Source organism: Lepidochelys kempii, chromosome 17 (assembly GCF_965140265.1).
Source record: "Lepidochelys kempii isolate rLepKem1 chromosome 17, rLepKem1.hap2, whole genome shotgun sequence".
NCBI classification, from domain to species: Eukaryota; Metazoa; Chordata; order Testudines; family Cheloniidae; genus Lepidochelys; species Lepidochelys kempii.
In genome coordinates this window covers 9,610,060-9,634,576 of record NC_133272.1, presented here as the reverse complement: position 1 = coordinate 9,634,576, position 24,517 = coordinate 9,610,060, and the positions used below count along the sequence as shown (strand labels likewise).

General features: G+C 44.8%; 1 protein-coding gene across 2 annotated transcripts in view; it reads right to left on the bottom strand.

Moving 5' to 3' along the window:
• The window catches only part of KSR1 (kinase suppressor of ras 1), a 112,910-nt gene that overhangs the window by 3,006 nt on the left and 85,387 nt on the right, over positions 1 to 24,517 (bottom strand). The window contains exons 6-19 of one of the 2 annotated variants that reach the window (XM_073315658.1): positions 23,180 to 23,240; positions 22,071 to 22,154; positions 21,263 to 21,324; positions 21,062 to 21,168; positions 18,899 to 19,067; positions 16,316 to 16,357; positions 14,291 to 14,345; positions 12,657 to 12,705; positions 11,021 to 11,400; positions 10,006 to 10,102; positions 8,382 to 8,515; positions 7,555 to 7,686; positions 7,031 to 7,166; positions 5,725 to 5,858 (exon numbers count right to left, since the gene is read on the bottom strand). In XM_073315658.1, the coding sequence (XP_073171759.1) occupies positions 5,725 to 5,858; positions 7,031 to 7,166; positions 7,555 to 7,686; positions 8,382 to 8,515; positions 10,006 to 10,102; positions 11,021 to 11,400; positions 12,657 to 12,705; positions 14,291 to 14,345; positions 16,316 to 16,357; positions 18,899 to 19,067; positions 21,062 to 21,168; positions 21,263 to 21,324; positions 22,071 to 22,154; positions 23,180 to 23,240 (1,642 nt within the window). Of the gene's footprint in view, positions 1 to 5,724; positions 5,859 to 7,030; positions 7,167 to 7,554; positions 7,687 to 8,381; positions 8,516 to 10,005; positions 10,103 to 11,020; positions 11,401 to 12,656; positions 12,706 to 14,290; positions 14,346 to 16,315; positions 16,358 to 18,898; positions 19,068 to 21,061; positions 21,169 to 21,262; positions 21,325 to 22,070; positions 22,155 to 23,179; positions 23,241 to 24,517 lie in introns of those variants that run through there. The other variant, XM_073315657.1, reaches the window with a different exon arrangement.

Below are 24,517 nucleotides of genomic sequence, written 5' to 3'. Positions count from 1 at the left end.
CTCTTTCCAATGGAAAAGTTAACTGACAAATTTATCCTGAGTGTCCCCATGTAGACAACGCCCTAAAATTTTAAAAAAAAATTTAAAATATGCTGAGCTCAAGCCTGATTCAGCAAAGCTCTTAAACACCTGCTTAAATTGAAGTAGTGGAACTTAAAGCAAAGCCCTTTGCTGAATAGGCGCCCTAATTAGCAAAGCCCAAGTGACTGACAGAATTCAAGGAGTACTTGTGGCACCTTAGAGACTAACAAATTTATTTGAGCATAAGCTTACTCAAGCTACAGCTCACTGCATCCAATGAAGTGAGCTGTAGCTCACGTAAGCTTATGCTCAAATAAATTTGTTAGTCGCTAAGCTGCCACAAGTACTCCTTTTCTTTTTGCGAATACAGACTAACACGGCTGCTACTCTGAAACCTGATAGAACTCAAATGGCTGGATTGTCCCTGGGCCTGTGTGGGTGCGTAAAAGGGGAGGGAGAAGCCACAAGTAATTTTAAGAAGTTACAACTGGTCCCAAAACCGAGGGCTGTTCTATACTACAAAGTTAGGTCGGCTTCACTCTATCGCTCAAGGCTGTGAAACAACAGAATTCTTCCATCGACGTAGATCCTGCCTCTCAGAGAAGGTGGCTTTCCTACAGTGATGGAAGAACCCCTTCCATCACCGTAGCGTCTACACTACAGCATCGAAGCTGCAGTGGTACTGCAGAAGCATTTCTAGCGTAGATGCACCTTGAGAAAGGAAACCTACCTCCTCCCAGTTCTCTCCTCTGGAGAGCGAGGTGTTCACTGACTGATTTCAGTGGAAGTGAGGAACCTAAATACCCTTTGAGGACCTACGCCTCAGTCACTAAACTCCTCAACCAGGACTTCCTGGACCTGAGAGGGGCCCGGCCCTTCGGAGCACATGCAGTGCCCGTGCCAGGTGAGTGTGCTGCCGGGGGGGGGGGAGGAAGGGCGGCAGGTGAGAGGGGGACTGTGGAGTCCTCCTCTCTGGTCCCAGCCCCGCCTGCACCCCAAATGCCTCATCCCCAGTCCTGCCCCACCCCAGAGCCTGCACCCCCAGCCAGAGCCCTCAACCCCCTGCACCCCAACCCTCTGCCCCAGCCCCAAGCCCCCTCCTGCAGTGTGAACCCCTCATCCCCAGCCCCCTTACCCCCAGCCAGAGCCCTCATCCTCCCACCCCACATTGTGCAATATAAGGAAACTGTTAAACACATTTTTTTAAATAATGTAAACCAGATTACAAGGCAGGTGTGAGGGGAAAGGGGGCAGGACTTGGACCCGTTCTGGGCACCACCAAAAATTACACAAACCTGTCACCCCATTCAGCATTACTTCCTAATGGTAATTTGTGCCTGTGAAACCATAACATTCAGGAGCTACACACCACAGCAATAACGATTTGAGGTGTACCCTAAGGACTCACAACTGCTTGAGTCCCGTGCCACTCTTTGTTGGATGAGACTTGCAGAATGCACACAACCAAAAACAACATTTAGCAACTACAAAACAACCCGCAGCTATAGAATCCAAGCACAGAGTGCCATTTCTGTTGCTTATGCCTTGCTAGTAGTAGAAGTTAGACAGTGACGACAAGACCATTTCAAGGACGAAGTTACAGCCTGCCCTGTTGAAATGATTCAGAAGTGAACACAAATGGCCATGTTGTTAGTTGACAGCAATTTTTTCTTGAAGAGAAGCGTTGTTATTCAAGCTAACAGCCCACACCAAGAGAAAAGACAGGAGAGAGGAATTCGTAAAGTGTTGGTTATGTCCAAAGGTTAAAAAAATTGGTAGTTTTGTATTTAAGTGAGAGATGATTGTCCAAGTTGCCAATTAGGATACAACACATGGAAGCATGCAAGGCAGACCCAGTTATTGCACCAGTAGCTACAACCTATAAAAGATAGGAAGAAAAAAAAACAATAAGAGTTAGTCTGCAGTCACTGGAAGCAAGCTTTAGAGAATTATACATTATAAGGCTTATCCTAAAACAAATCAAGGGGTTAGTGGAGTGATTCTCAAAGTGCATGGTGATCCCAAATGATTTTCCAGAGAGGGTGTGAACCTCTGTTTCTCCATTGTGCCTCAGAATCACACAGCTTGCATTTAAAAATGAGAAAAGTCAGTCTCTAGCTGTTACCGTTATGAAAAAAATCTTCAAAACATGACCTGAATGTAACCAATCCAGTAATGTCTGCCTGAATTTGCAGAGAGCCTGAAACAATAGCTCTGAGTTGTGAACTGCCCCGTTCATTTGGCGGGCACTAACTCAAATCCCAATGTTGATAATTAACACGGTTGACATTTACAATATTTCACTGTTAAAAGCATGCAAAAAAGGAGAGGAAGTATCAATTTATGAAGATCTACACAAACTACTCTGAGAGCCTGTCTACACAGGGAAATTGGCCATACTAGCTACTGCAGAATATGCTATTCCACACACTATTCCAGAATAAAAGTGATTTTATTCCAGATTTATTACTCCGCTTTGAAAGTGCACTAATCATTCCAGATAAAGTGACTTATTCCAGAAGCGTGCCCATATGGGGACCTATTCCAAAATAGCCACTGCAGAATAGCTTGCTCCACATAGTTGTTCCAGTCAATCTCCTCATGTAGACAAGTCCTCAGTGACAGCTTCTTTTGGGGATGCCTTTGAGAACACATGGGATGGAGCCTACAGGGGGTCACTATTGGATTCATCTTCTTGATGGGAAGCTGACCTTCCAAAGTTTTGGGAAATGCTGAGTTCGCGAAAAGGTGCCAGACCATTCATAAAAATTCAGAGTGGCCACTTATCTAGCAGAAGTGTCCTTTATTGTGCAGAGAAACCAGACAGTCACTGAACAGAAACATTGGACATTTTAAGATATCCTCTGCACATTTCGTACAATACTGTGCTCTTCTGTACTGTAGTTATCTACAGCAAGGAAAGCAGACTCCTTTTGGACACGCCGCTGTGTCAAATTTGCTAGACAAACCTCATAGCCAATGTGCAGTCATGTCACCCAAATGGGTAAATGATTTAGATTCACAGAAAGAAGGTTCAGTGTAAGTGAATACAAAGGGAGGGGAAATGTCACAATGGAGACTGGATGGCTCAGCAGGAACTTGGTAATGGGTTAGGGAGCCCTTCACCTCTACATAGCAGGTTAGAAGTGAGCCAAGGTTGGTTGTGGCTGAACTTTGACTTAATGGGCGATCCCAATCCCATCCCTAGTGGCAAGTGCCCAGTCACATTTGGAATTCAGTGAGGTCCTTCCTGGCCAGTCAAAATGGGGCTGGAGATTGAGCCACCCTACCAAACAGGGCTGAGGCACACTGAGGAACACTCCTGCTGCTGGTAGCTGGGGCTAAACAGAGGGCTTCCCTCTCCAAGGCTGTCAGTCCATCACCTTTCAAAAGGATTAAAAAAAATACCTCAAAATGTGTAGAGGAAAGCTATTCAGATAAAGGATCTGATGGGAGCAGACATGTGGGTGCTTTTGAAAGCCCCATTAGGTATCCACATCTTTATGCACCTAAACACCTTTAAAAACCTGACCCCAAATCCCTATGTGCAAAAAAGCTGTTGATGATATGATCTTAGCATCTTTCAGCTATGAAACAGAACCATCCATATTTAGATGTGCTTTATAAGGTAAGTGGGGATTTTCAGACAGTAGACAGTGTACAAGTCACATTCTATGTGTCGGTTAATTATATCTCAGGAGATTAGACACACAGAGATAGATTCATCACCACTGTAACTCCATCAGTGACTGACCTCATCCTGTAACTGCTCCGGGTGTGGAATTGCCACTGAATTCACTAGTTCTATGCACAAAACAGGATCCAGCCCAACTTTTACTATCTAACTCTGCTAACTCAATGAAAGAGGGATTTCTAAGATAAAACCTCATTAGACCAGAGGGGAGCAAAAAGAACATGCTATTTCTCTGATTATAGAAGCACAGGTAGGAAAAGCACCATAACTATAGGCCATACATAGGCTTATATATTTTAGCGTAAGTTTCAACATCATTTTCAAATATGTTTAAAAAACAAAACCCAACCCTGAAAATTGTATATCATTTTATAATTAATCGTTACATTGCCCCATTCTAGCTGCTATTGCATTCAGGGTGCAAAGAAGATACTTGGCTTTCCCAGGAGCACACCATTGCATAGTATCTGTATAACTGGCGATATATTTGACATGTGTTCTTTTTAAGAACATTTGTGCTATAGCTTTAGAAAAATTACTATAATGGAACAAGTGTAAAGGATTCACGGTGCTTTATGCTTAAAGCAGAGATTGATGCAGAGAGGAAAAATATCAGAAAGCTCTATTTATCAATGACTGGACAGTAAATGTTCATTCTTTGCTGAGAGTAGTGTCCTTTTGTGTAGTAATGATGCCAGGGTCTTGGAGGAAACCGTCACGTTTCAGAAGGAATTCAAAGTATTTAGAATTCCATGTCATGTTAGACAGGAAGATTTTGCACAGGGAAATTGGTGAAGTGTTCAAAAAGAAGTAAAAAAATCAGGAAATGCAGTGGTAATTGCAATACAGAAAAGGTGAAGCATTTGAGGAGTTATGATAAGATACCGCAGGAGGATCACGAAGGGTTAAGAGATGGGAAAGAGGATGATCAAACCATTGGAAAAAAAGGAGAGAGAGAAAAAATAAATATTAGAAGTTCTGTTCATGAAAATATAGCAATGAGCAAAATATTCCCTAAATGTGGAATTCTCCCCAGTACACTGGGCCTTAGTACCTCACATAAACCCTGCTTTGGGGAACTGGTTCTGGAAAGCATGCAAGCATGTGTCTAAATCCCATTGACTTCAATGGAAATAAAGCACTTTCCTGAGATCAGGATACTTTCTTGCATAAAGGCCCAATTCTGCAAATCCTTATTCTTTTGAGTAGCCCTTCCTCACATTAGTCATGTAATTAATGCTGATGGAGTTACACTGACATTAAACTGGTATGAGATGAAATCAGGCCAACTGGCTACCATGTTGACTCAGTTCTGCTCCCACTGATGTCGAGGGAAAAAACTCCCACTGGTTTCAATGCACGCAGAATCAGAAGCTATGTCCCCCTGAGTTAGTGGCTATTCCGAGAGACTGAGGTTAAAATGTTCAGGCCCTGTGGTACAATTATACTATTCTTCTACACTAAGGTGAATTTCACATCAGATTTTGGTTTATCCCTATCATTTACTTCAGAGACCCATAACTGGATCACCATTTAGGTTACAGCTATAATCCCATAGGTCAATCCTCAGAATATATTCCAGCACATCCCTTTGCCATGCCCCCTTTCCAGCCACTACCACCCACTTTTGAGGCCAAGATGGCCCCTCCCACAAACATTACAAGGTTGTTTGCCACTTTCCACCAAAACTGGTGGACTTTCTGCCTCAGAAGAGGATTTAAAACCAAGGGTGAATAACTGACAATGGATTTACTCTTCCTTTTAAAGCAGGAATAATGCATAAGTTTGCATTTTCAGGGGGCGGGAGCTGGGGGAGGAGAAGAGAGACTCAAAAAAGACATTTTAAAAAATAGAATGAATCATTTTATGCTGGGGAAGGAGTTAAGTGTTCTTTAAGTTAGTGAATATCAAATAAATATAACTCCATTATTACAGCATTATACAGAAGAGAAAAAAATAATACATTCTATAGGTCCAACCCCACTCCCATGAAAGTAGGAGATACTCACTCTGCAGATTTCCAGAAGTGTCCGGGATGCGACAGCCGTCGGTTCAGTTTTGGCAGTTTTTCAAGCATATCCACGAGAAGAGTAAAGCTGGGTCTCTCACTGAGGTCGAAAGACCAACATGCTGAGAGGATTTCCTGAGGACGACATTTTTGGGGGGTTATTTATCATCCTGTTTAGTTCATGAGGTCAGTGACAAGGGTCAAATGACTAGGGCTTCTGTTTTTGGGCACCCAACTTATGACACCTGAAGGGGCCTGATTTTCAGACAGCAGGTGCTCAGTGGCTTCTGAAAATTGGAGTCTCTCAAGTTGAGTGCCCACAGCCACCAGTCACTTGAAAATCTTGACTTTGCTCTTTATTCGAGTGAAATTCATCTACCCCACCTCCTGAATACATACGTGTCCAGCACCTGCACGAATGAGCGGTGTGAGAGAAACTACCTGGAGGCTGAATCCTACTCCAGCATGTGGGCAGCATACAGAGCAACCCTGCAGGTTCTCCACAAAAAGAACTCCAGCCCTTGGACTTGAACAAGGACTGCGGCCACAGGATCAAAGAAATCCCAACCCGGTGACCGTGATGTCCCTTCTCCCCTGGCTCCTCTTGAAATCCCAGCTGCACTGTCCTAGGAGGAGCTGGTACAGGGTTCTGATCCAGTGTGTGGAGAGCTTGACACCCATGCAGCCACTTCTCTCCTCTGTAGCAAACTACAGAGATTCCAGGGGGACAGCCAGGGCTCTTACTGCGAGAGGTAAATGTACCTCGATACAAAAGCTGTGCTATCTGATACGATCCTCCTCCAAGTGGAACGGTCTGGGGATAAGTCTGTTGAGTATAAATCTGCAGAAAATGCTTAGGAAAACTATGGGGTAAAATCCTGACCCCACCAAAATAAAGGGGAGTTTTGCCATTGACTTTACTGAGGCCAGGTTGTCACCCGATGAGCTAAGCACCCAGTTCCTTCTCTGTCCTTGCTCTGTTGGGGCAAGGGAATGCATTTTGCCGTGAGAACGGCAGCTAGATCGTAAAGCTCTTTGAGGCAGGCACCAACCTTTTGTTCCGTGTTTGTACAGTGCCTAGCGCAGTGAAGCTCTGGTCCATGACTGGGCCAGAACGCCATGTGGTACCTGAGTGTGTACATATCTGAATTGGGGCAAAATAGCTGGTAAGGTACTATTGATTTTTAGGGTGTGTTTTTCCCTTTTCCTTCATAATTTTGATTGACGCTTCAAGTAAGCTTCCCCCTCCTCTCCAGACCCGTTACAGAATCTCTGATCAATGGTTCTTTGGAAGGATTTCCACTTACACTGACTTCTTTCCCTACACTAACTGTAGCAAGGACATGCTTCACTCCTTCTCCGCTTCCGATCTGCCAGATGAGTGCTTCAGCTGGCTGGCTCTTGAAAGGCCATTCTCTTGCTTGGAGCTCATACCAAACAGTCCTGAAACACCAGTAAATAAATTAAGCCTCACAACATCCCTGTGAAGGAGTACTGACATCCCTGTTTTACAGATAGGGACACTAAGGCACCGATCACTTATGGAACAGGACCAATATCATATAGGAATAACACACATAACTCCTGCCTCCCCATCCTGTGCCTTAACCACAATGTAATTCTTCCTCTCTGATAAAACGTCTGCTGGCTTACATCTTTTATAGCAGGGGACTGAACAGCGCAGAAGAAAAACGCACCATTATTCAGCTCTCTGTACTTGAGGCCTGATCCAAAGCCCATTCCAATGTGGTTCTTTCCCTTTGCTTTGGATCAGGCCATAATTTAGCGGGTTCACGCATCCCTACAATCTACCAGTGATTCATATTCTTACCCGAAAGCATAGACGTCTGCAGCTTTAGAGAAGGGCAGCTTGTCTTCGTCTTTCCCAGGAGACATCTCACGAACGATTTCAGGGGCCAGATAGCACAGCCAGTCATGGGGCAGCTTCAGTTCATTTTCACGCCTTAGTTCAAGGAGGAAGTGAGATTAGCTAACCCCTTTTGCATGTTATAATTGGCCACAGCACAGAGCTAGCTGCAGGAACTCTTGATGGGAAGTCTTTTACTCTGAAAATTTCTTCTCCAAGTTTTATTTTTTTACCATAGAAATATACTGGGCCTAATTCTCGGTGGCTCCATTCCTGCAGTTGCTCCTTATGTTCAGAGGCTGTGCAGGGGCCTGCTCAGCCCTTGATGTAATTTAGGGCAACCTGGAAGCTGCTCTATCTTATACTAATTCCCATGGTCCCCCACAGACCTTGGGAAGCAGGGGAGGGCTGTAGTGTAATGAATTCTGACCACACACCCCCTCTTTTGCCTCAAACACTAAGGGCTAGGGGGCATAGCTGGTACAGAGCCCTTATGTCATCTCTATACATGCTGGAAGGGCGTCTGTGAAGGGGTATTTCCGGGGGGCCCCTTTCTCCTGCTTTAAGACCCCTTTATTTTGCCAGAGTGCCTTAGCATGACAGACACACACACACACACACCCCCCCACTTTTCAAACCTGGGTGTCTAAAGTTAGGTGTCTATATCTGTTAAAGCAAATCATTTCTCCTGATTTACACCAGTGTAATGAAGATCAGAATCTGGCCCCTTGTCTACTTGGTCACCATTTCTTGTTTCAGAAATGGACTAGAGACGTTAACCCTTAACTTACCTTCCCTCCTGAACCACACCCGAAATACCGAATAGTCCAAAGTCTGTGATCACCACTTTGCCATTGTCATAGAAGACATTCTTGGACTTCAAATCTTTATGCACAATCCCCTTTGCATGAAGATACCCCATGCCCTGGAAAAGATTGACACACTTGGCTGTAACCCTACCTTACACAACCCCCATTTCCATATGACCTGGTTGTATGTGACATTCTTTTAACAGATTTATCCTCACGCCACCTCTGTGAGGTAGGGCAGATCTATTATCACCTATTTCCAGAGGGGAAGCTCAGGGAGCCTGGGTGACTTACAGGAAGTCTGTGGGAGAGCAGGGAATTGAAACTGTCTTCTGAGTTTCAGGCTAATGTGCTACCCAGCTCCCAGACCCCCTTCCCCTTCACAACTCAGCCCCCTAGGGCTTCTGGTTCTGCACTTTGACATATCTGGCTGCATTTGGCATATCTGGCTGCATTTCAGAAGCTTTCATCAGAGCCACATTGAGGAAGTTAAATGAGTAACTTGCCGGAGGTCACACAGCAACCTGGGGGCAGAGTCTGGAACAGAAAGCAGGCTGCCTGAGTCACAGCCCCATGCATTGTCCTATAAAAACATCTCACAGAATCCATAAACACTGGGAGTTTCCTGGTCAACTGGAAGAGTTGTCTGCCCAAGAGGAAAAAGTCATTCTTATGCTAGAAGGACCACTCTGCATTTCTAGTAAAACAGCCAGTAAACTCGAGCAGCCCCAAGGAACAGACTAGATGACCAAGAAAACCAAAAGAGAGCCTTGCATTTGGCATGCCTTGTAATTATTAACTCATGAGAAGCAGAATGTGAGATTAGTCAGCATGGAAAAGCCCAGATAAGCCAAGAAACATAACACTGGCTTTGATGATCTGCATTCCAAACAGTAGAGGAGAGGTCTGTAGCAAAAACTTCAACACAGCACTGTACTTAAAGGAATACCAGAGCAGGGTTACGATCACTTCTTATATATTAGGATAATGGTGATGTATCTTGCATGACTTAATGAGGCAGCGCCTGGACATTCAAAGAGAGTTTCTTCCTCGTATTATAGCAGAATTCTTATCACAGACTTCATCCACACTGGCGATTCACTCGTTACAGCCACCGGTGTAGCTACCTTCTGCAAGCACGTACTGTAGTCAGGGTAGGGTGCAATTGGCTACAATTTGCGCTGGTGCTACTTGCCCTGATTTCAAAAGTGGGATAAGCCCCAGGGGGCAGACCCTCATTTAGGGTAAACTGACATAGCTTCATTGATGGCCATGAGCTTCAATGGAGCTATGACCATTTACATTAGCTGAGTATCTGCCCCCATTGTCAAATAGCAGCTTGCATTGATGAAGCTATGCTGGTGGCTGAAATCAAGGCAAACTCTAAATGTAGACAAGGCCTAAGGCAGAGCAATCAGCCACAAGCTTTACTCAAATGATTTGCAGGCACCAGTGAAGTTCTGGACAAACCTGATCCAGGGTTTTAGCTTCCTGACTTCTACAGGATTTGGAATGTCACTGCAAATATGATGCCCAGCTCAAAAGCCACCAGAAAGTTTTAATTCTGAAACCAACAACCTCTTCCATTCACCTAGTGTTCTCTTACCTTAAGGATTTCTTGAGCTATCTGCCTGGTTTTGTTAATATCCAAAGATACCTTGGGATCCCTTACAAATGAGTGAAGCGTCCTTCCTTTGCAAAAGCTACAAAGAAAAGGGGAGGAGGACGGGGGGGAAAAAAGAAGAGACAATGTGGTGAAAAATGCAAGTTCCTAAACATTCACACTTCTTTCCCTTGGGGAAAAATACATATCTAGACTTGAAAGTGCTCGATCTGTCAGTTTCATAGGATGTTGATGGCAGGGTTTTATAACACAGGACCCTCCCCCACAAAAGAGAGTGTCTAAGAAATGTAAATGGGCCTGATTCTCATTTACAATAGGCCCCTTTACACTATTTTGAGTGTAAATGCCCACTTCAAGGCACTGCCACTTTCAGGCCTCTTTGCAACTTCTGGAGCAGTGTAAATGAAAACCAGGCATAAACTAAGCATGTACTATACACAAATTGCTAAAAACTATGAGAGGAAGAGAAAGGTAACTACTACTTTTTTCTGTTTCTTGCTTTGCCAAGAGTCTTTCTTAAGTTTGGTTAGAAGCGGAACGAAAAGGACAGCTCATATGATAGCATTTTGTAAACAGATCAGGTCCACGCACTGACTCTTAGAACACTTCTGCTTTCAAGAATGTGCTCCCTAGATGGGAGAAAAAATAAATTACACGCTTTTTTTCCAAACACAAGAGGCCAGACTGTGGTAGCCTGACCTGCTTTAAATAGTACTTTGCACTCTAGACCTTTCGGTCAGCAGAGACGTCAAAGAGTGACTAAGCATCAAGCTTGGACAACCGCCAGTCCTTCCCACACATGGGAGGAGTCGCTTTGGCAGGGCAGGGTGCTGGAACCATATGCTACTACTGCTCTTGCTTTACCTGCCTGTGGAGAGGTGACATTTGTCTCCATTGCTCCCAACCCAGAGCCTTACACATTACATCTGCTTTCTGATTCGCAATAAGAGCCCTGTGAAAATCATAGCAGTGCTGTGGTGAAATTCTATGTCCTCACCTGGTAATAATGGCTAAATGAGGGGGGTGCATGCACGCCCCCATGAAGAGCACCACGTTCTCATGTCGGGTCTGCCTGTAATTCATCACCTCCTTCTTAAAGAGCTTGAGATGGTCCTGATTGTTCCCATCGATCTCCAACAGCCTGATTGCCACCTCTCCGTGCCATTTCCCCCTGTAAACCTTCCCCCATCGCCCTTGGCCAATGGGTTCCCCCAGCTCAATCTGTTCAAAGGGAATATCCCACTCCTGCAGGTAAACGCTGGTCTGGCTGGCCTTGCGAGAGATCACCCCTTTCCAGTGTGGCCGCTTGCTGGGCAAGTCATCTAACTCGTCCTCATCATCCTCCGGTTCCGATTTATTTGTTTCTTGCTCTTCGACCTGTTTGCAAATCAGAAAACGGGGTGGGTGGGGAGAACAACAGTTACACTGGAGTCCCACCTGGTAGTTGGTAACTGACCTCGTAGCACACTCTATATTTGTATTCCTCCAGCCAACAAACTCCAAAGATAATTAATGATGGGATAACCTCAAAGGGTTCATCTTGTGGGTTTGATCTGGCTAAGTACCCAGAAATCTAGAAGCTGATCTTAACCTCCCAAGGCTGTAAAGTGCAGCTGGGAAGGCTGCAAGAAGAACCTCTCTCATGGTATCTCAGCACTTCTGGCTGGAGCTAGAGGGCTCGATCCCATGTGGTGCTGAGCACTTGAAACTAGACATGGACTTTTGCAGGACTTGTAGGTGCTCAGCACTTTTCAGGATTTGACCCAAATTCCGCAAATGAAAATGTAAAGTTGATTTTCAAAAAGGGGAACCAAAAGCTTCTTCAAACTTCAAGACCATGTTCCATTTGAGTTGGAAGCGAGATTCTCATTTTGGGCCAGATCTAAAGCCCAATTGCAGGACTCTCATTCAAGACAATGGTCACTGGATTAAAGCCTGTAACAAAACTGGTTCGCCCAGCCCTACAGCAATCCACTTTTACTTCCTGATCCAGCAAAGCACTTAAGCACGTGTTTAAGTAGAGCAGCCATCCCAGTGAAGTCTATGGGACTACTCACTTGCTTAAAAGTTAAGCATGTGCTTTGCTGGATTGGAGCCATGAGCTAATCGGACTGTTTATTGGAAGTCTCAGATTTTAACTGCATAGATATGACATGCAGATTTAAAAGAGTTGTTTTATAAAAATGTTTTTAAAAAATTAAACAACAAAAGAACACAACAACTCCAAATGCACCTCCAACGATCATTGCAATCAAAGGCTTTTTGTAGATGAACACTACAACCCTGGTACTGGCACCAAATAGTCCTGCCAATTTATTGAGAAGTGAGCGAACAACAAAAGAGCTCCTTAGTACAATTGGAAAGGGAATAGTTAACAGGCAGGCAAGTTAGATGTAGCCAAATAAAAATACCAACGTGTTTGCATCCTAACCCAGTTGTAGCATGAACAGTGGGTTATTAAAGGAGATATTTTGTAGCACGGACCTCTATTTCATTACACAGGAAAGCCATGCTGATTTCAGCAGTCATCTCCTGAAGACCACTGCCCTGCTATTTAGCTTGTAATACAGCCTTTGTGACGGCGTAGGAGAGTGGACAAAGAGAGAGGTGGTCCATTTCACTCACAAGCATACCTCTGCATCAGGCTCTTCAACCCCCTCTGTGTCCAGCTGTTCATCAGCACTATCAAGAGAAAATGGGTTTACAATGAAAATATGATGGCATATGGACTCAGGCTAGGAAGCTGGGCTGCTGCTTAGATTTTCAGCGCCACCAACAGAATTGAGAAGAGAACCAAAGCGTATCTCCTAACATACCACATCAGAGGAGGGCGCTCTATTCTCCAGTTAGCAGGCAGGGAACTTCAGAAGACTACTTCCGACGTGCAACTGAACCACCACTAAGACCTTGTCTATACTAGAAGGAGAAGGGCCTGTTGCTACAGCAACAGCCAGCAAGGGAACATCTGGACAAGTAGTAGCTGCAGTGATAACTGAGGGCAGGTAGGGTTTGAATAGGTTTTCATGACATGGTCAACAGTTTAGCAGCAATACAGTGGCACCATTACTGGCTATTGCTATACCAGGCAACCTAAAGTTCTTAGTGCAGATGCACCTACGATGACAGAGCAATATGGAGTATTGGCTATCGTGTTATTAACTCCCAAAGACGATGAACAGTGATCCGCCCAAAGGCTGTGATCTCTACAATCCAGATCCCAAAGCATGCTTAGAGCCGGACGTACCATGCTCTGTAAATCCTAAAACCCTGCAACGTCCGTTTGACTGGACTTATCTGATCTCCCCTGGGGCACCCAAAAAGGTACACTGAAGCCAGCAGCAGTCACCACAACCAGCTCACCCCACTTCCCAGGAGTCACCAGTTTGTTAACCTTTCAATTTAATTAGCTGGGATGGGGTATATAAAACCCACACTGGAACGGAAGGGGAAGGAGCAACTCTGAGCTCAGGAGGAGACCCCCACCCAGCCACACCTGCAGAGCGTGTTTCAGCTAGAGGTTGACCCCAGGCATCTCAGAAGGCACCTGAGAGGGCAGGGAGGGAGAGAGAGATCTACCCTGAGAGCCCCTGGAGAAGGGCGCTGCAGAAACCTTCTACTGGAGGGACAAAAACCTGAGCTGATGGTTCAATCATCATCTTTTGTGAGGCAAAAAACTGTAAGACTTTGGCGAGAGCATGGGTGGGAGGAAGTGGCCCAGGGAGACAGCCTTAAGGTAAGATAAGGCAAGACTGGCCAAAGATATGTTGAAACTGTTTGATAGAAAGTTGTTTTTTCAATTAACCATTTTTTTGTTGCAGTCAACAAAAAAACAAAACAAAAAACCCCAAATGCCTGTAAAGAAATATTTCAGCCACAAATAGTTTAGATTTTGGCCAACATTTTTCAGTAAACCGTAAATTTTCTGTGGAAAATTTTGATGAAAAACTGATTTTTTAAAAAAGTTTTCTGTGGGCAACCTCTCCTCACATTTTCTGACCATTTCGAATGATTAAAAACAAAGAACTTTGCACATTCAGGGAGCCTTTCATCCATGGAGTGATGGAGTAAGCATCATAACCTCTCTTTACCAAGTTTATAAAATGGATCAGTGCTTTCCCCAAAGTTGCACAATGAATCCATTGCAGAATTCAGAATGAAACCCAGAAGTCCTGCCTACTAGCCCCTCTTCTCTAACCATTCAACAAAAGTGTTACCTTTTCAGTTAGCTATGAAATGAACAAAAAGGATAAAGAAACATAATGCTTACTTAGTGTCTTCAGCTGTTTCAGGTGGCTGTATTACTTGTGGGGGGCTGGGAATTTCTAAAAAAAATAAAATAAAATGTAATACACGTATTTCATGCTTAATCCCTACCATATACTACTGTGGATTTATTTCTCATACAGGAAATACACAGGCAGGTATATTAAGTAAACAATGAACAACCAGCATAGTGCTAAATTATGGACATTCACGTTGACTGAATCTGATTTACTTGTTCAATTACCACCTATAACAACATTTTGTGAAGTATTCAACTCATCTGCTAACTTAATCCTGAAAAAAAAATTTACCTGGATGTGCTTTGCTTTAAGCAGTCAATAATACTAGTCATGGGCTTAAAGTTGAGCACTTGTGCATCTGCTTGCAGAATTGGAGCCAGCTTCAGGGACCCAATTGCATAGGGTTTCTAATGATGCTCATGATGAAATATACAATTGACTGCTTTACCCATATGGCTCGTCAGCACCACCCAGTGTCCGCTTGGCTTAGGTCACCCATTTTCTATAGCAACCCCACAAGCTGTTACCCAAGCCTGTCTCTTTCAGGAAGCCTGCCTCTCACCGATAATCTGAATTTAAACTGGATTTCAAAAGAACTCCTGTGAAGAGCACCAGTTGTAGAAACAGGAGGCTGTAACTATTGATTAGATTAGTATCTTATTCTTCAGTCAAAAATATTTTGCCTTTCATTCAAGGCCTTCTAAGTGGTTTACAGACACCTCTGCGAGACAGGCAGGTACCATCGTTATTAGCCACTTCACAGAGGTGGACTCCAGAGTGCGGCTACACTGCCATCACTGGGTGTGAGTGCAGCTCGTATGGACAGATCCAAGGCTACCTTTTATCTAGCCAGCTCAGGTAATGGAGCAGCGAAGCTGTGGGCGTGCGGGTAGTACAGGCCAACTCAGAACAGTGGTTTGAGCATTGGCCTGCTGAACCCAGGGTTGAGAGTTCAATCCTTGAGGGGGCCATTTATGGATCGGGGCAAAAATTGGGATTGGTCCTGCTTTGAGCAGGGGGTTGGACTAGATGACCTCCTGAGGTCCCTTCCAACCCTGATATTCTATGATTCTAAGAACCCTGCATAATCACTCTGGCAGCTAACCCACACTAAAGTATGCTCCATCACTGCTCCATCACCCAAGCTAGCTAATTAAAGCGAGTTCAGGTATGTCTACACAAGCTGCAATCACAGGGTGTGACAGACACACGCTAAGGAACAAGACCTGTTATGTCTAAAATCTTGCACCTTGGTAGGGGGTTAGATTAGATGGTCCCTTCTAACCCTCTAGTTCTAGGATTCTATGAACTTCAGGGAAGGGCCCACTCTAGTGCCCAACAGGTTGGGAACTGGGGGTTTGGGAACTTTCACTCACAGTCACTGCTGCACTTCCTCCTTCAGTCTACTACACCCACACACCCCACACCTAACCTACTGCACGCACGGGCAGACCCTGCAAAAATACATCCCCTAACGAAGGTCCTATTTTGAAAAACAAAAATCCAAACAAGACTCCGAAAGGAACAGGGTGAATTTTTAAATGGGTTCTATTGATGGTAGCAGTAGAACAACTATTGCATCTTCTAGATGAACAAACCTTAAAATCAGCTCCACACCAATAGCTATGAAAGTGTCTGACCTGAACCAACTAAATCTTTCTTAAATCCCTGTGGTCCAGATCCTCAGATGCATCCGTTTACACCAGCTGAGGATGTGGCCCTCGGAAAATAGGGATAAGATTTTTCAAAGGAACATCAATGTGGTACATAGACTTTTGCGATGGGACTCTCCTCTGTTACAGCTAAACAAGTCATCCATGTCACGTTAAAATGTAAAGAAGAAACACACACATTAGGAAAGAATGGCTTAGTGTTATTGTTTATGTTGACACGAGAAAGCTTTTTTTTGGAAAAGCAGGAGCATTCAAAAAAAGCAGAAGATTTAAAAATAGTTTAATTTGGACAGAAATGGCACAAGCTGGTTAGCAGATTTAAAGCAATGAACTCACCTGGGAAGATAAACTGTTGTCTATGCTGAATGTAGTAGGCAGCTTTATATATAAAAAAAGGACAGCAAAAATCAGCAGGAAATAATAAAAAAACAAGTTAAGTGTGTCAAGAGATAGCATCAGCAAATGCCCCATACGCATTCAGTGAATTAGTCCCAACTCATTGTTTGAGCAACAGATTAGTAGATTAATTACCAGCCAGATCAGTGGATGGATTTCAGCACATGCATGTTTGAAAGACTGAACAGGATGACAGATTAAATCAAATCAGGTGAAAGCGGAGTTACGGATAGTGAATGTGGCCAGATGGGGAGACTAAGAACAATGGTTAGGCCCTCAGGTGGTGTATATTGGCACACGAATGAGAATACTAAACCTTCTATAGCGCTTGTCATCAGTACGCCTCAAAGCACTTTACAGAAGGAGGATGTGTCATTATCCCCATTTTACAGATGGGGAAACCGAGATGAAGTGACTTGTGTTCTTATGGCTGTCTGCTATTGCCCTTCCCTTGTTTTCAGTGGAGCTCTGCCAACTTACACCAGCTGAGGATCTGGCCCATTCACATTTCTTTTTGCTAATTTTATTCTAATGAATTAGCAGGTAGGTTTCTGTTTTGTGTAATCAAATCCTGCTTCTTCTCCATTTGATGTCTTGGCTATCACAACAGATTTTGCATTTAAAAACAGCAACTTCCAGTGATGGATCAAAGACTTGACAGAAAAATGCAGCTATCTCTAGGGTAAAAACAACACGGCTATTTTAAATAGCACCAAGTAAGATTTCCAGGCCAAAGGAATGAAATTTGACCCCAGCAAAGAAATGTGCTGACTATGCAACCCTGGCTCTTGTCTGTATTACTTAGTCAGGCAAGAAGTCCCCCTGACCTCATGCTACTCATTGCAGAGTGTGTTTTGTAACGCACTCATAGTGCGAACACTTCCCACCACAGATGTCTGACTCGGCCATTTCAAAAATCCTCACAGGCGGGCACTCATAATGAACAACATGGATGACCAACAGTGTTTATACAAAGCACAATTTTTTCCTGGTTTTCATTTCCACTCTTCACTACATTAATCAAGTTGCTCATGATTTCAGGTCATTCACATACACACACACACACCCCCCAATGTGCAAAGAATAAACAAACCGAGGAGAAAGTAACTGAATTTTCATATGCTCTTTCAAAAGAGGGGAATTTGGAAAGATAAGACCACTGAAGACATGTAAACTTCTCTCAGTGAACTTTGTTCCAGAGTAGGTAGTTTTTACTTTCAACAACTTTTAAAACCATACACATTTCAGACAGCATGAAACAAGGCAGAGAGGCACAAGATGTGTAAGTCAGGGTAGCTTTTCCCCTTCTTTGATCTCACAGTCAAAGCTTTCTGCCCCCTCCCCAAAGCTGCCTAGAGATTTTACCTGCCTCCTGGTTGCAGCAGGACAAATGGAGCTCAAGTGCAGATACCAATTCTTTCCCTCTGTTTCACATCAGTGGAGGGGACACCAGACTGTCTGGTTATAGATGGGCATTGTGGAGGGAGTGACACCTTTGCACATATGTCAGTCCCCCAGGAACCCATGGAGCCCTCTCCCACCAGCAGGCCATAGGGGAGTTTCTTTACGTGAGTTCTTGGGGAGAAGGGAGGACACCTGGGGAGCAACTGCTCTTAGAAGTCCATGGAAGCAAAGCATGCTTCTGATTAGAAACCAGATCAGGTGTGAACACTGCTGGAGGCAGCATTTCCACTGACTGTCCTGTGCAGCTGCTGCTGAACAGATGTGAGGGGGAGTCGGCCAATGGCAGCACAGCTCCTGAGGTACAGCAGAATGGCCATGCGAAGGCCCAGGGTCTTCACCGACCTTAGAAGTTATGCCAGGCTGTGGGGCCTGAACCTCCTGTGCGAGGGAGGAGAGGGGAGTAGATCCTGCTCCCCCAGTGGAACTCGGCATCGAACATGCATGCCTGCTAGGTAGGGAAACAGCCTGCTTATGGGGGAGTAGGACCCTTACTCTGGATCAAATGGCTGCAGATCATCATGGGAAGTGTTGCCCGTATCTTATATCATCTAGAAACTAAACGCATAAGTCAAGAATGCAAAGTACTGAGGGTCTTCCGCATGGCAGTCTATTTCCCGTCTTCCCCCTAAATCACTGAGCCAAAAGCTATTTTACTCTGCAGTTGGTTCTCTGCCTGGTCGCAATTAGCTGATGAGTGCCCACCCTCCATCCCAATGCAAAGACCAACAATGACAGAAATCCCCCTCCATTTACAGAGCCCCTGCAGGACCTGGAAGCACTTTGTAAAACAGGCCAGGTTCTGGTTGATACCTAGGAGCATGAGTTAGGGACTCCAAAATGGGAACAAGCACACTGCAAAAGCCGGCTTGACACAGGCCTGTATCCTAGCCAAGATCGCCCCAGGCAGTAGAAGTGGTGCTATTCTGCACAGGCAGGGCTGTGCACACATGTCCTTGCTGGGTTATGATATTACCTAGGCCATGCCCTTGGCCTCCAGAGCATTGCCCAGGAAGTTGGGAAGTCTGACCATCCACAGTTCTCCTGAAACAAATCAGTTACCTGGAAAGTGAAACCGACAGTCCCGCTGGCCCATGGGGGAGGGATTTGGGGGAGGCGTTGCGCTGGGAGGATTGGAAGATTGGAAAGGTGCTGGAGAAGATGGCGTGGAAGAGGTTGTAGAAGATGGGTTACTGCTGGAGTCTAGATGGTTTATTGCTGGTGGGTGATCCTGCAAAAGCAACAAAAGCCACTGAGTGATTTTTGCTGAGGAAAGGGCGACGCTTATTGATGGGTCACCAACTCCCCCCAAAGCAGATCAGCCAATCACTGTTGCTGTGTGCAAACAGCAAGGAAGTAGGCTCTTCCCATGAGATCCTTACGGGCAGGAGGCTGGAAAAGGCCAGCAGATGGTCTCAGCATGAATGGGAATGTGGCACCCAAAGCCCCTAAGCAGCTTTGAAATCTCAGCGTAAGACCTTAGTGCTGCTCCCACTCAAGTCAGCGGAAGAACTCCCAATGACTTCAGTCGAAGCAGGATCGGACACTCAATGGTGTTCTGGGGAATCACAGACAAAATTAAGAGTGTGGGGTTCTTTATACAGAGAGTGAAAAAGAAAAAAGGGGAGCAGGGCCACCAAACTCTTCAGGTGAACGGGAGGAACTTGTTACTTGCAGTCTAATCTAGTTGAAAACTATCACCTAGACACAGCAAGACCCTGTTATTAGGTAACGGACAGGGAAGTTTGTGGGGGATGGATTCTTAACAGCTACTGAGCACCTGCACATCCCATTGGAGTCTGTGGATGCTCAACACTACTGAAAGTTAGGGCCTCGGGATTTTTGGAGCATCTTTGTTTTGCTTCTGGTTGGGGGACAAAACAAAGCAATAAATACATCTACATACAAGTCACCCCCTTCCCCCATGGAACCACTGTTCTTTTATGCCATGCAACCCATCCCACTTCAAAACATCCTCTACCCTCTTCACACATTTCCATTGTTCGCACATTTGCTAAGTCAGTTTCTCAACCGTGCTGTGCAGTTTTGTTTGTAGGTTGCCTCCCTCTCGGTTTCAACTGTGAATGACAAATGCAGCAGTCACACTAAGGCATTGGGCAAACGGCAAGGTAACGTTCACCAGCTCATTTGTCATTTCCCTGCCCAGAGGTGGAAACACTCATCGCTTGAGCCTTCAAACCAGTAGTTCTCAATTTCCACACTACCCCCTCCCTCCCATTTCATGGGGGTCTTGCTGGGACCCTGCCCCCATTTAGCACCATGGAAAGGGCAGGGTTGTCAAGACTCTGGCACCTACTCCCAATCCTCCACGGGTCACAACCCACAAACTGGGAACCCTCTGAAATCCACTGTAGGAAACAACCCTGCACTGGGAGGGAGACAGACAGCCTGGGCTAATACAGGTTTTCCCTTAGAACTGGATTGGGGGGGTGGGGGTGGGAAAAGGTTTTTATTCCTTGGAAAATTGACTTTTCAGAAAAACAACAACTTAAATATTTGAATACAAAATGGCATCTCAGTGCCTCATCGGAGTTATAATCCGGGTATTTGAGGTTCCCATTCTCTTCTATGGGCTGGGCTCTCTGGCCAGACTACAACTCCCAGAATGGGTCACTTTTTACCCCTCTTGGTTAGGGGCAGTGGTGAGTCATAGGAGCCCCTGGCCACGGCCCGTCAAAGGAGAGGCAGTCTGGCCAGACAGCCCGGCCCATGGATGAAAGGAGAAGCATAAGACATTCAAATGACAATTCACGGGAGATGCTATTTGGAACCAAAATATTTCAGGTTTTGGTTGAAAATTGGGAACTTCTTGGTTTCTGAGCATTCACCGTTTCAACAAAAATATCAATTTTCTGCAGGAAACAGCCTTTTTTCACAACCATTTTTCTTGATCAAAACCCAGTTTCCCATCAAACCACCACTGTGACTGAAAATGTGTGACCCGTGCTCTTTTCCACTCGATTGCTTTGGTTCTAGATTTCAACCCCCCCCTGCAGCAGAGGGCTGGAGCGGCTCAGAAGCCACATTTCACAAGTGGAACATGTCACACGTTGAAACCAAGACTCTCTGCACAGAGAGGCAGAAACAAAACGTGCGAAAAAATTATGCAGCTGTCACTGCGCTAAATGATGGTGCTGCATCTTCCCCAGACGGGCTCACAGTTCAATTGCGGAGACACATCATAAGCTTTGTTTCACCAAGTACCTTTTTCGTTAGTGCTTTTGGAAGGGTTCCAAACTGCGGCTCTGCAGGTCTGTCCACAGGGTTATTAATATCAGAAGGGACAGACTCCGTCCTTCTTATTTTTGCTACTGAAAGGGGAGGGAGAAAGTTTATTCAGACTGATTCTCATTGCGATCACATCAGTGATGAAAGATAAAATGCTGAAACTCACAGCAAACTTACTGGGAAGGAAAGATATTCTGCAAGCAGGGGCCTCTTTAGTACATTTGTTATGACACTTTAATCTGTGAGAGAGAGACACACACACACTCGTTAGATAGCAACTAATTATATAGTATATATAATTATATATATATATATATATATATATAAGTATATATAAAGCCTGCTGCAGTTTCCACGATATGCATCTGAGGAAGTGAGCTGTAGCTCACGAAAGCTTATGCTCTAATAAATTGGTTAGTCTCTAAGGTGCCACAAGTACTCCTTTTCTTAATTCGTTACAGACGATCCAGTCCAGGCCTCCCCTGGCACATTGCATGCGGATTTCAAAGGAAGTTCTGCAAACTAGCAGGGCCTCAGTGCTTCCCTGTGGTCTGATTGTGTGCCAGGGTCTGCACCCAGATGTAGCCTAGCTATATGAGGTATTTATATGGCCCCATTGCTGTAGGATCTGAACACATGACATTTTTTAAATGCACTTATCCTACAAAACCCGTGTGAGGTAGGACAGTGCTATTAGCCTCACTTTACAGATGGGGAACTGAGGCAGGGAGAGATTAAGTGACTTGACCAAGGTCACACAGGAAGCCTGTGGCAGAGCATGGAGTGGTGCCTGGGTCTCCCAAGTCACCTCTCTAGTCAGTGTGTCATGTTTCCTCTCCCTCCACCACTCTATGTTGATGGACCCCAATGCAGGGCCTGAAGTTGTAACTTAAACTAAGAAGCAAAACAAATACGTCTCAGAGATCAATAATAAATCGAATGACACAAAACATTCTTCAGTAAGGGACCAGGATTCGGTGCTCACCTGCAGTGCTTACACTTCACACCAAACATCATGCTTTTCTGACACACGTGGCACATCTGAGATAACCAAGATTTTGTAGAGAATCTGAGCAGAAGGGGGAAAAGTGATTATATTGGGGCCAGTTAAACAGAAAACCAAACATTACCTGAAACACCACTGTTTAACTACAGCCAGTTTACAGTGTGGCCTCTTATAAAAGGGAAAACACACTGATGGAAGTGGCTATTTTATTTTTTTAATAAAAAGGTATTTAAGGAAGCCAGCACCTGCTCAAGGAATGAAAGTGACCTTTGTGCAGAGGACAACCATAGGTTTTGTGCTGGCCATCTATACTGGGGTCAATTTCAGCCTACAGCAACTCACAGGTGAGCGTACAGGGCTTGTTTGTCAGGAAGAACCAGTATGCACACACACACACGCTGGTGTTCAATTCCCAGAAGGAGATTTTTACCATTTTTCAGTGCAGTTTTGCAAACTGGAATTGTAGCCTAAGTTATGATTAACTTTTTTTCCTTTCTAGCAGGACAGCAGAGCAAACATACATAAAACCTGTATTACTGTTTGGGACAATAGTTACTGCTAAACATACTCCCTCTTGGTTAGTTGTTGGGGTTTTTTTGGAGGGAGCACGGCAGGGGAGGAGGAAAGTAGGGGAGGGGCTAATGTGCTCCTCCCATTTTAAGACCAAGACCTTCCTTTTGGTCTGCAAGCTCTCTGGGACAGGAACTATCTTTGTTCTGTTTGTGCAGCCCCGTGCACAACTGGGTCATGGTTCATGGCAGGGGCTCTCCAGCACCACGGCAATAGAAATAAGCAAGACATTAGCAGGATCCCAAATGAACAACTTTGTAAGAGGGAAGGGAAGGTTGCAGAGACCCATCAATAGTTCTAATGTGTAATGCCTTTTAAGGACATTAGAGTTAGAGCAAATAGCAATCCAGGAAATGCAAAGTCAAGGCTAAACTTCCCAAAGGAGGCACCCAAGGCACCTTAAAATTCTGTCTCAGAGCAGTCAGCTATACACTGCACTAAAATGTGATGATTCTGATTACAGCAACATCCATTTCATTTCCTTTGCGGCTCCTGCTGTATTTTGTGTTGGTGTTTACCTGTGTGTTACGGATATGCCAATGTCTCTTCGTACCATCTGAGGGGATCCCTGGGGGAAATCTGATGGGGAACAAATTAGATTTAAAATAAATAAATAAATAAATAAAAAGTTAATGCCCACAGTTTGTGACCATTTTAGAAATCTGAAGTGAAATTTGCACATGAAAATCTCATTTCTAAGGGAACAACAGCCAGCAAATCGCACCAAGGGAGCCCAAATACACGTGTGTTTCCAAAAGAGATCGGTAACATGCCTCTAGCGCTCCTTCCCCTGCACCTGGGTCAGGCACCCAACACCCACTGAAATTTAACTGGAGTCGAGAACCTAATGCCCTTGGCCTTACGCCCCAGGGTCACTCATTATGGTAGCACACATGGGAATAGTTCACTGGTTGCTACAGAGCCACAGGAGTTGCTCTCTTCATGGTATGGACCCAGCATAAGCTGTGGCTGGTTCCTCGCTCTCCATTTAATAAGGGCATGTGGATTTATAGATTTGTTTTTCCCTATTCATTTATTAACTATTATTTCAGGATCATGGTTAGAGATGGGAAAAGTCCACCCAGCCTGCAAATGCAGCATCCCCTAAAGGAGGCCACATCAGACACTGCTAACAAACATTTGGATCAGTGGCAGACTGTTTAAGCAACAGGCTGGTGGGAAATGTTAAGGCAAGTCAGACATGAGGCTGAAAGGACTTCCTGTCCCTTTCAATACTAATTGCTAGATTTTGGGCAATGCTTACTCATGCTGAGGAGCACTTACTCACATGAGCAGCCTTACTGAGACTCCAACAGCAGTAAAGCTTACACAATTCTAGCCCCATATTATCAAGAAAATGTTACTTTAAAACAGATTTTGAAGGGGGAAAAAAAACCCTGCAGGTTCTCAATTTTCAATTAACTTCAAATGCCTGCTTAGGAGGACAGCTTTGATCTGGAAGGGGACCACCAAATAATGGTTTAACTAAGACTAATACCGAGCTCTTATATAGGCTTTTCATCAATAGATCACTAAGAACTTTACAGAGGAGGTTGGAATCATTATCCCCATTCTGCAGTTCGGGACACTGAGGCACAGAGGTGAAGTGCCTTGCCCAAGGTCACTCAGTTGGCCAGTGGCAGAGCTGGGAAAAGCCGCCAGGTCTCCCGAAGTCCCAGTCCAGCACTCTATCTAGTAGGCAATGCTGCCTCCAAATAAGGCTATATGTTAAATATTAACATACTGGAAAACCCGACACTATATAGTCATACAACACGGACAGGCCCAGGTCTGTGAGCACAGTTCCCACTAGCATCAGTTTCTCATGTGGTCCCTAGGTGGCACCAGATCCTTTT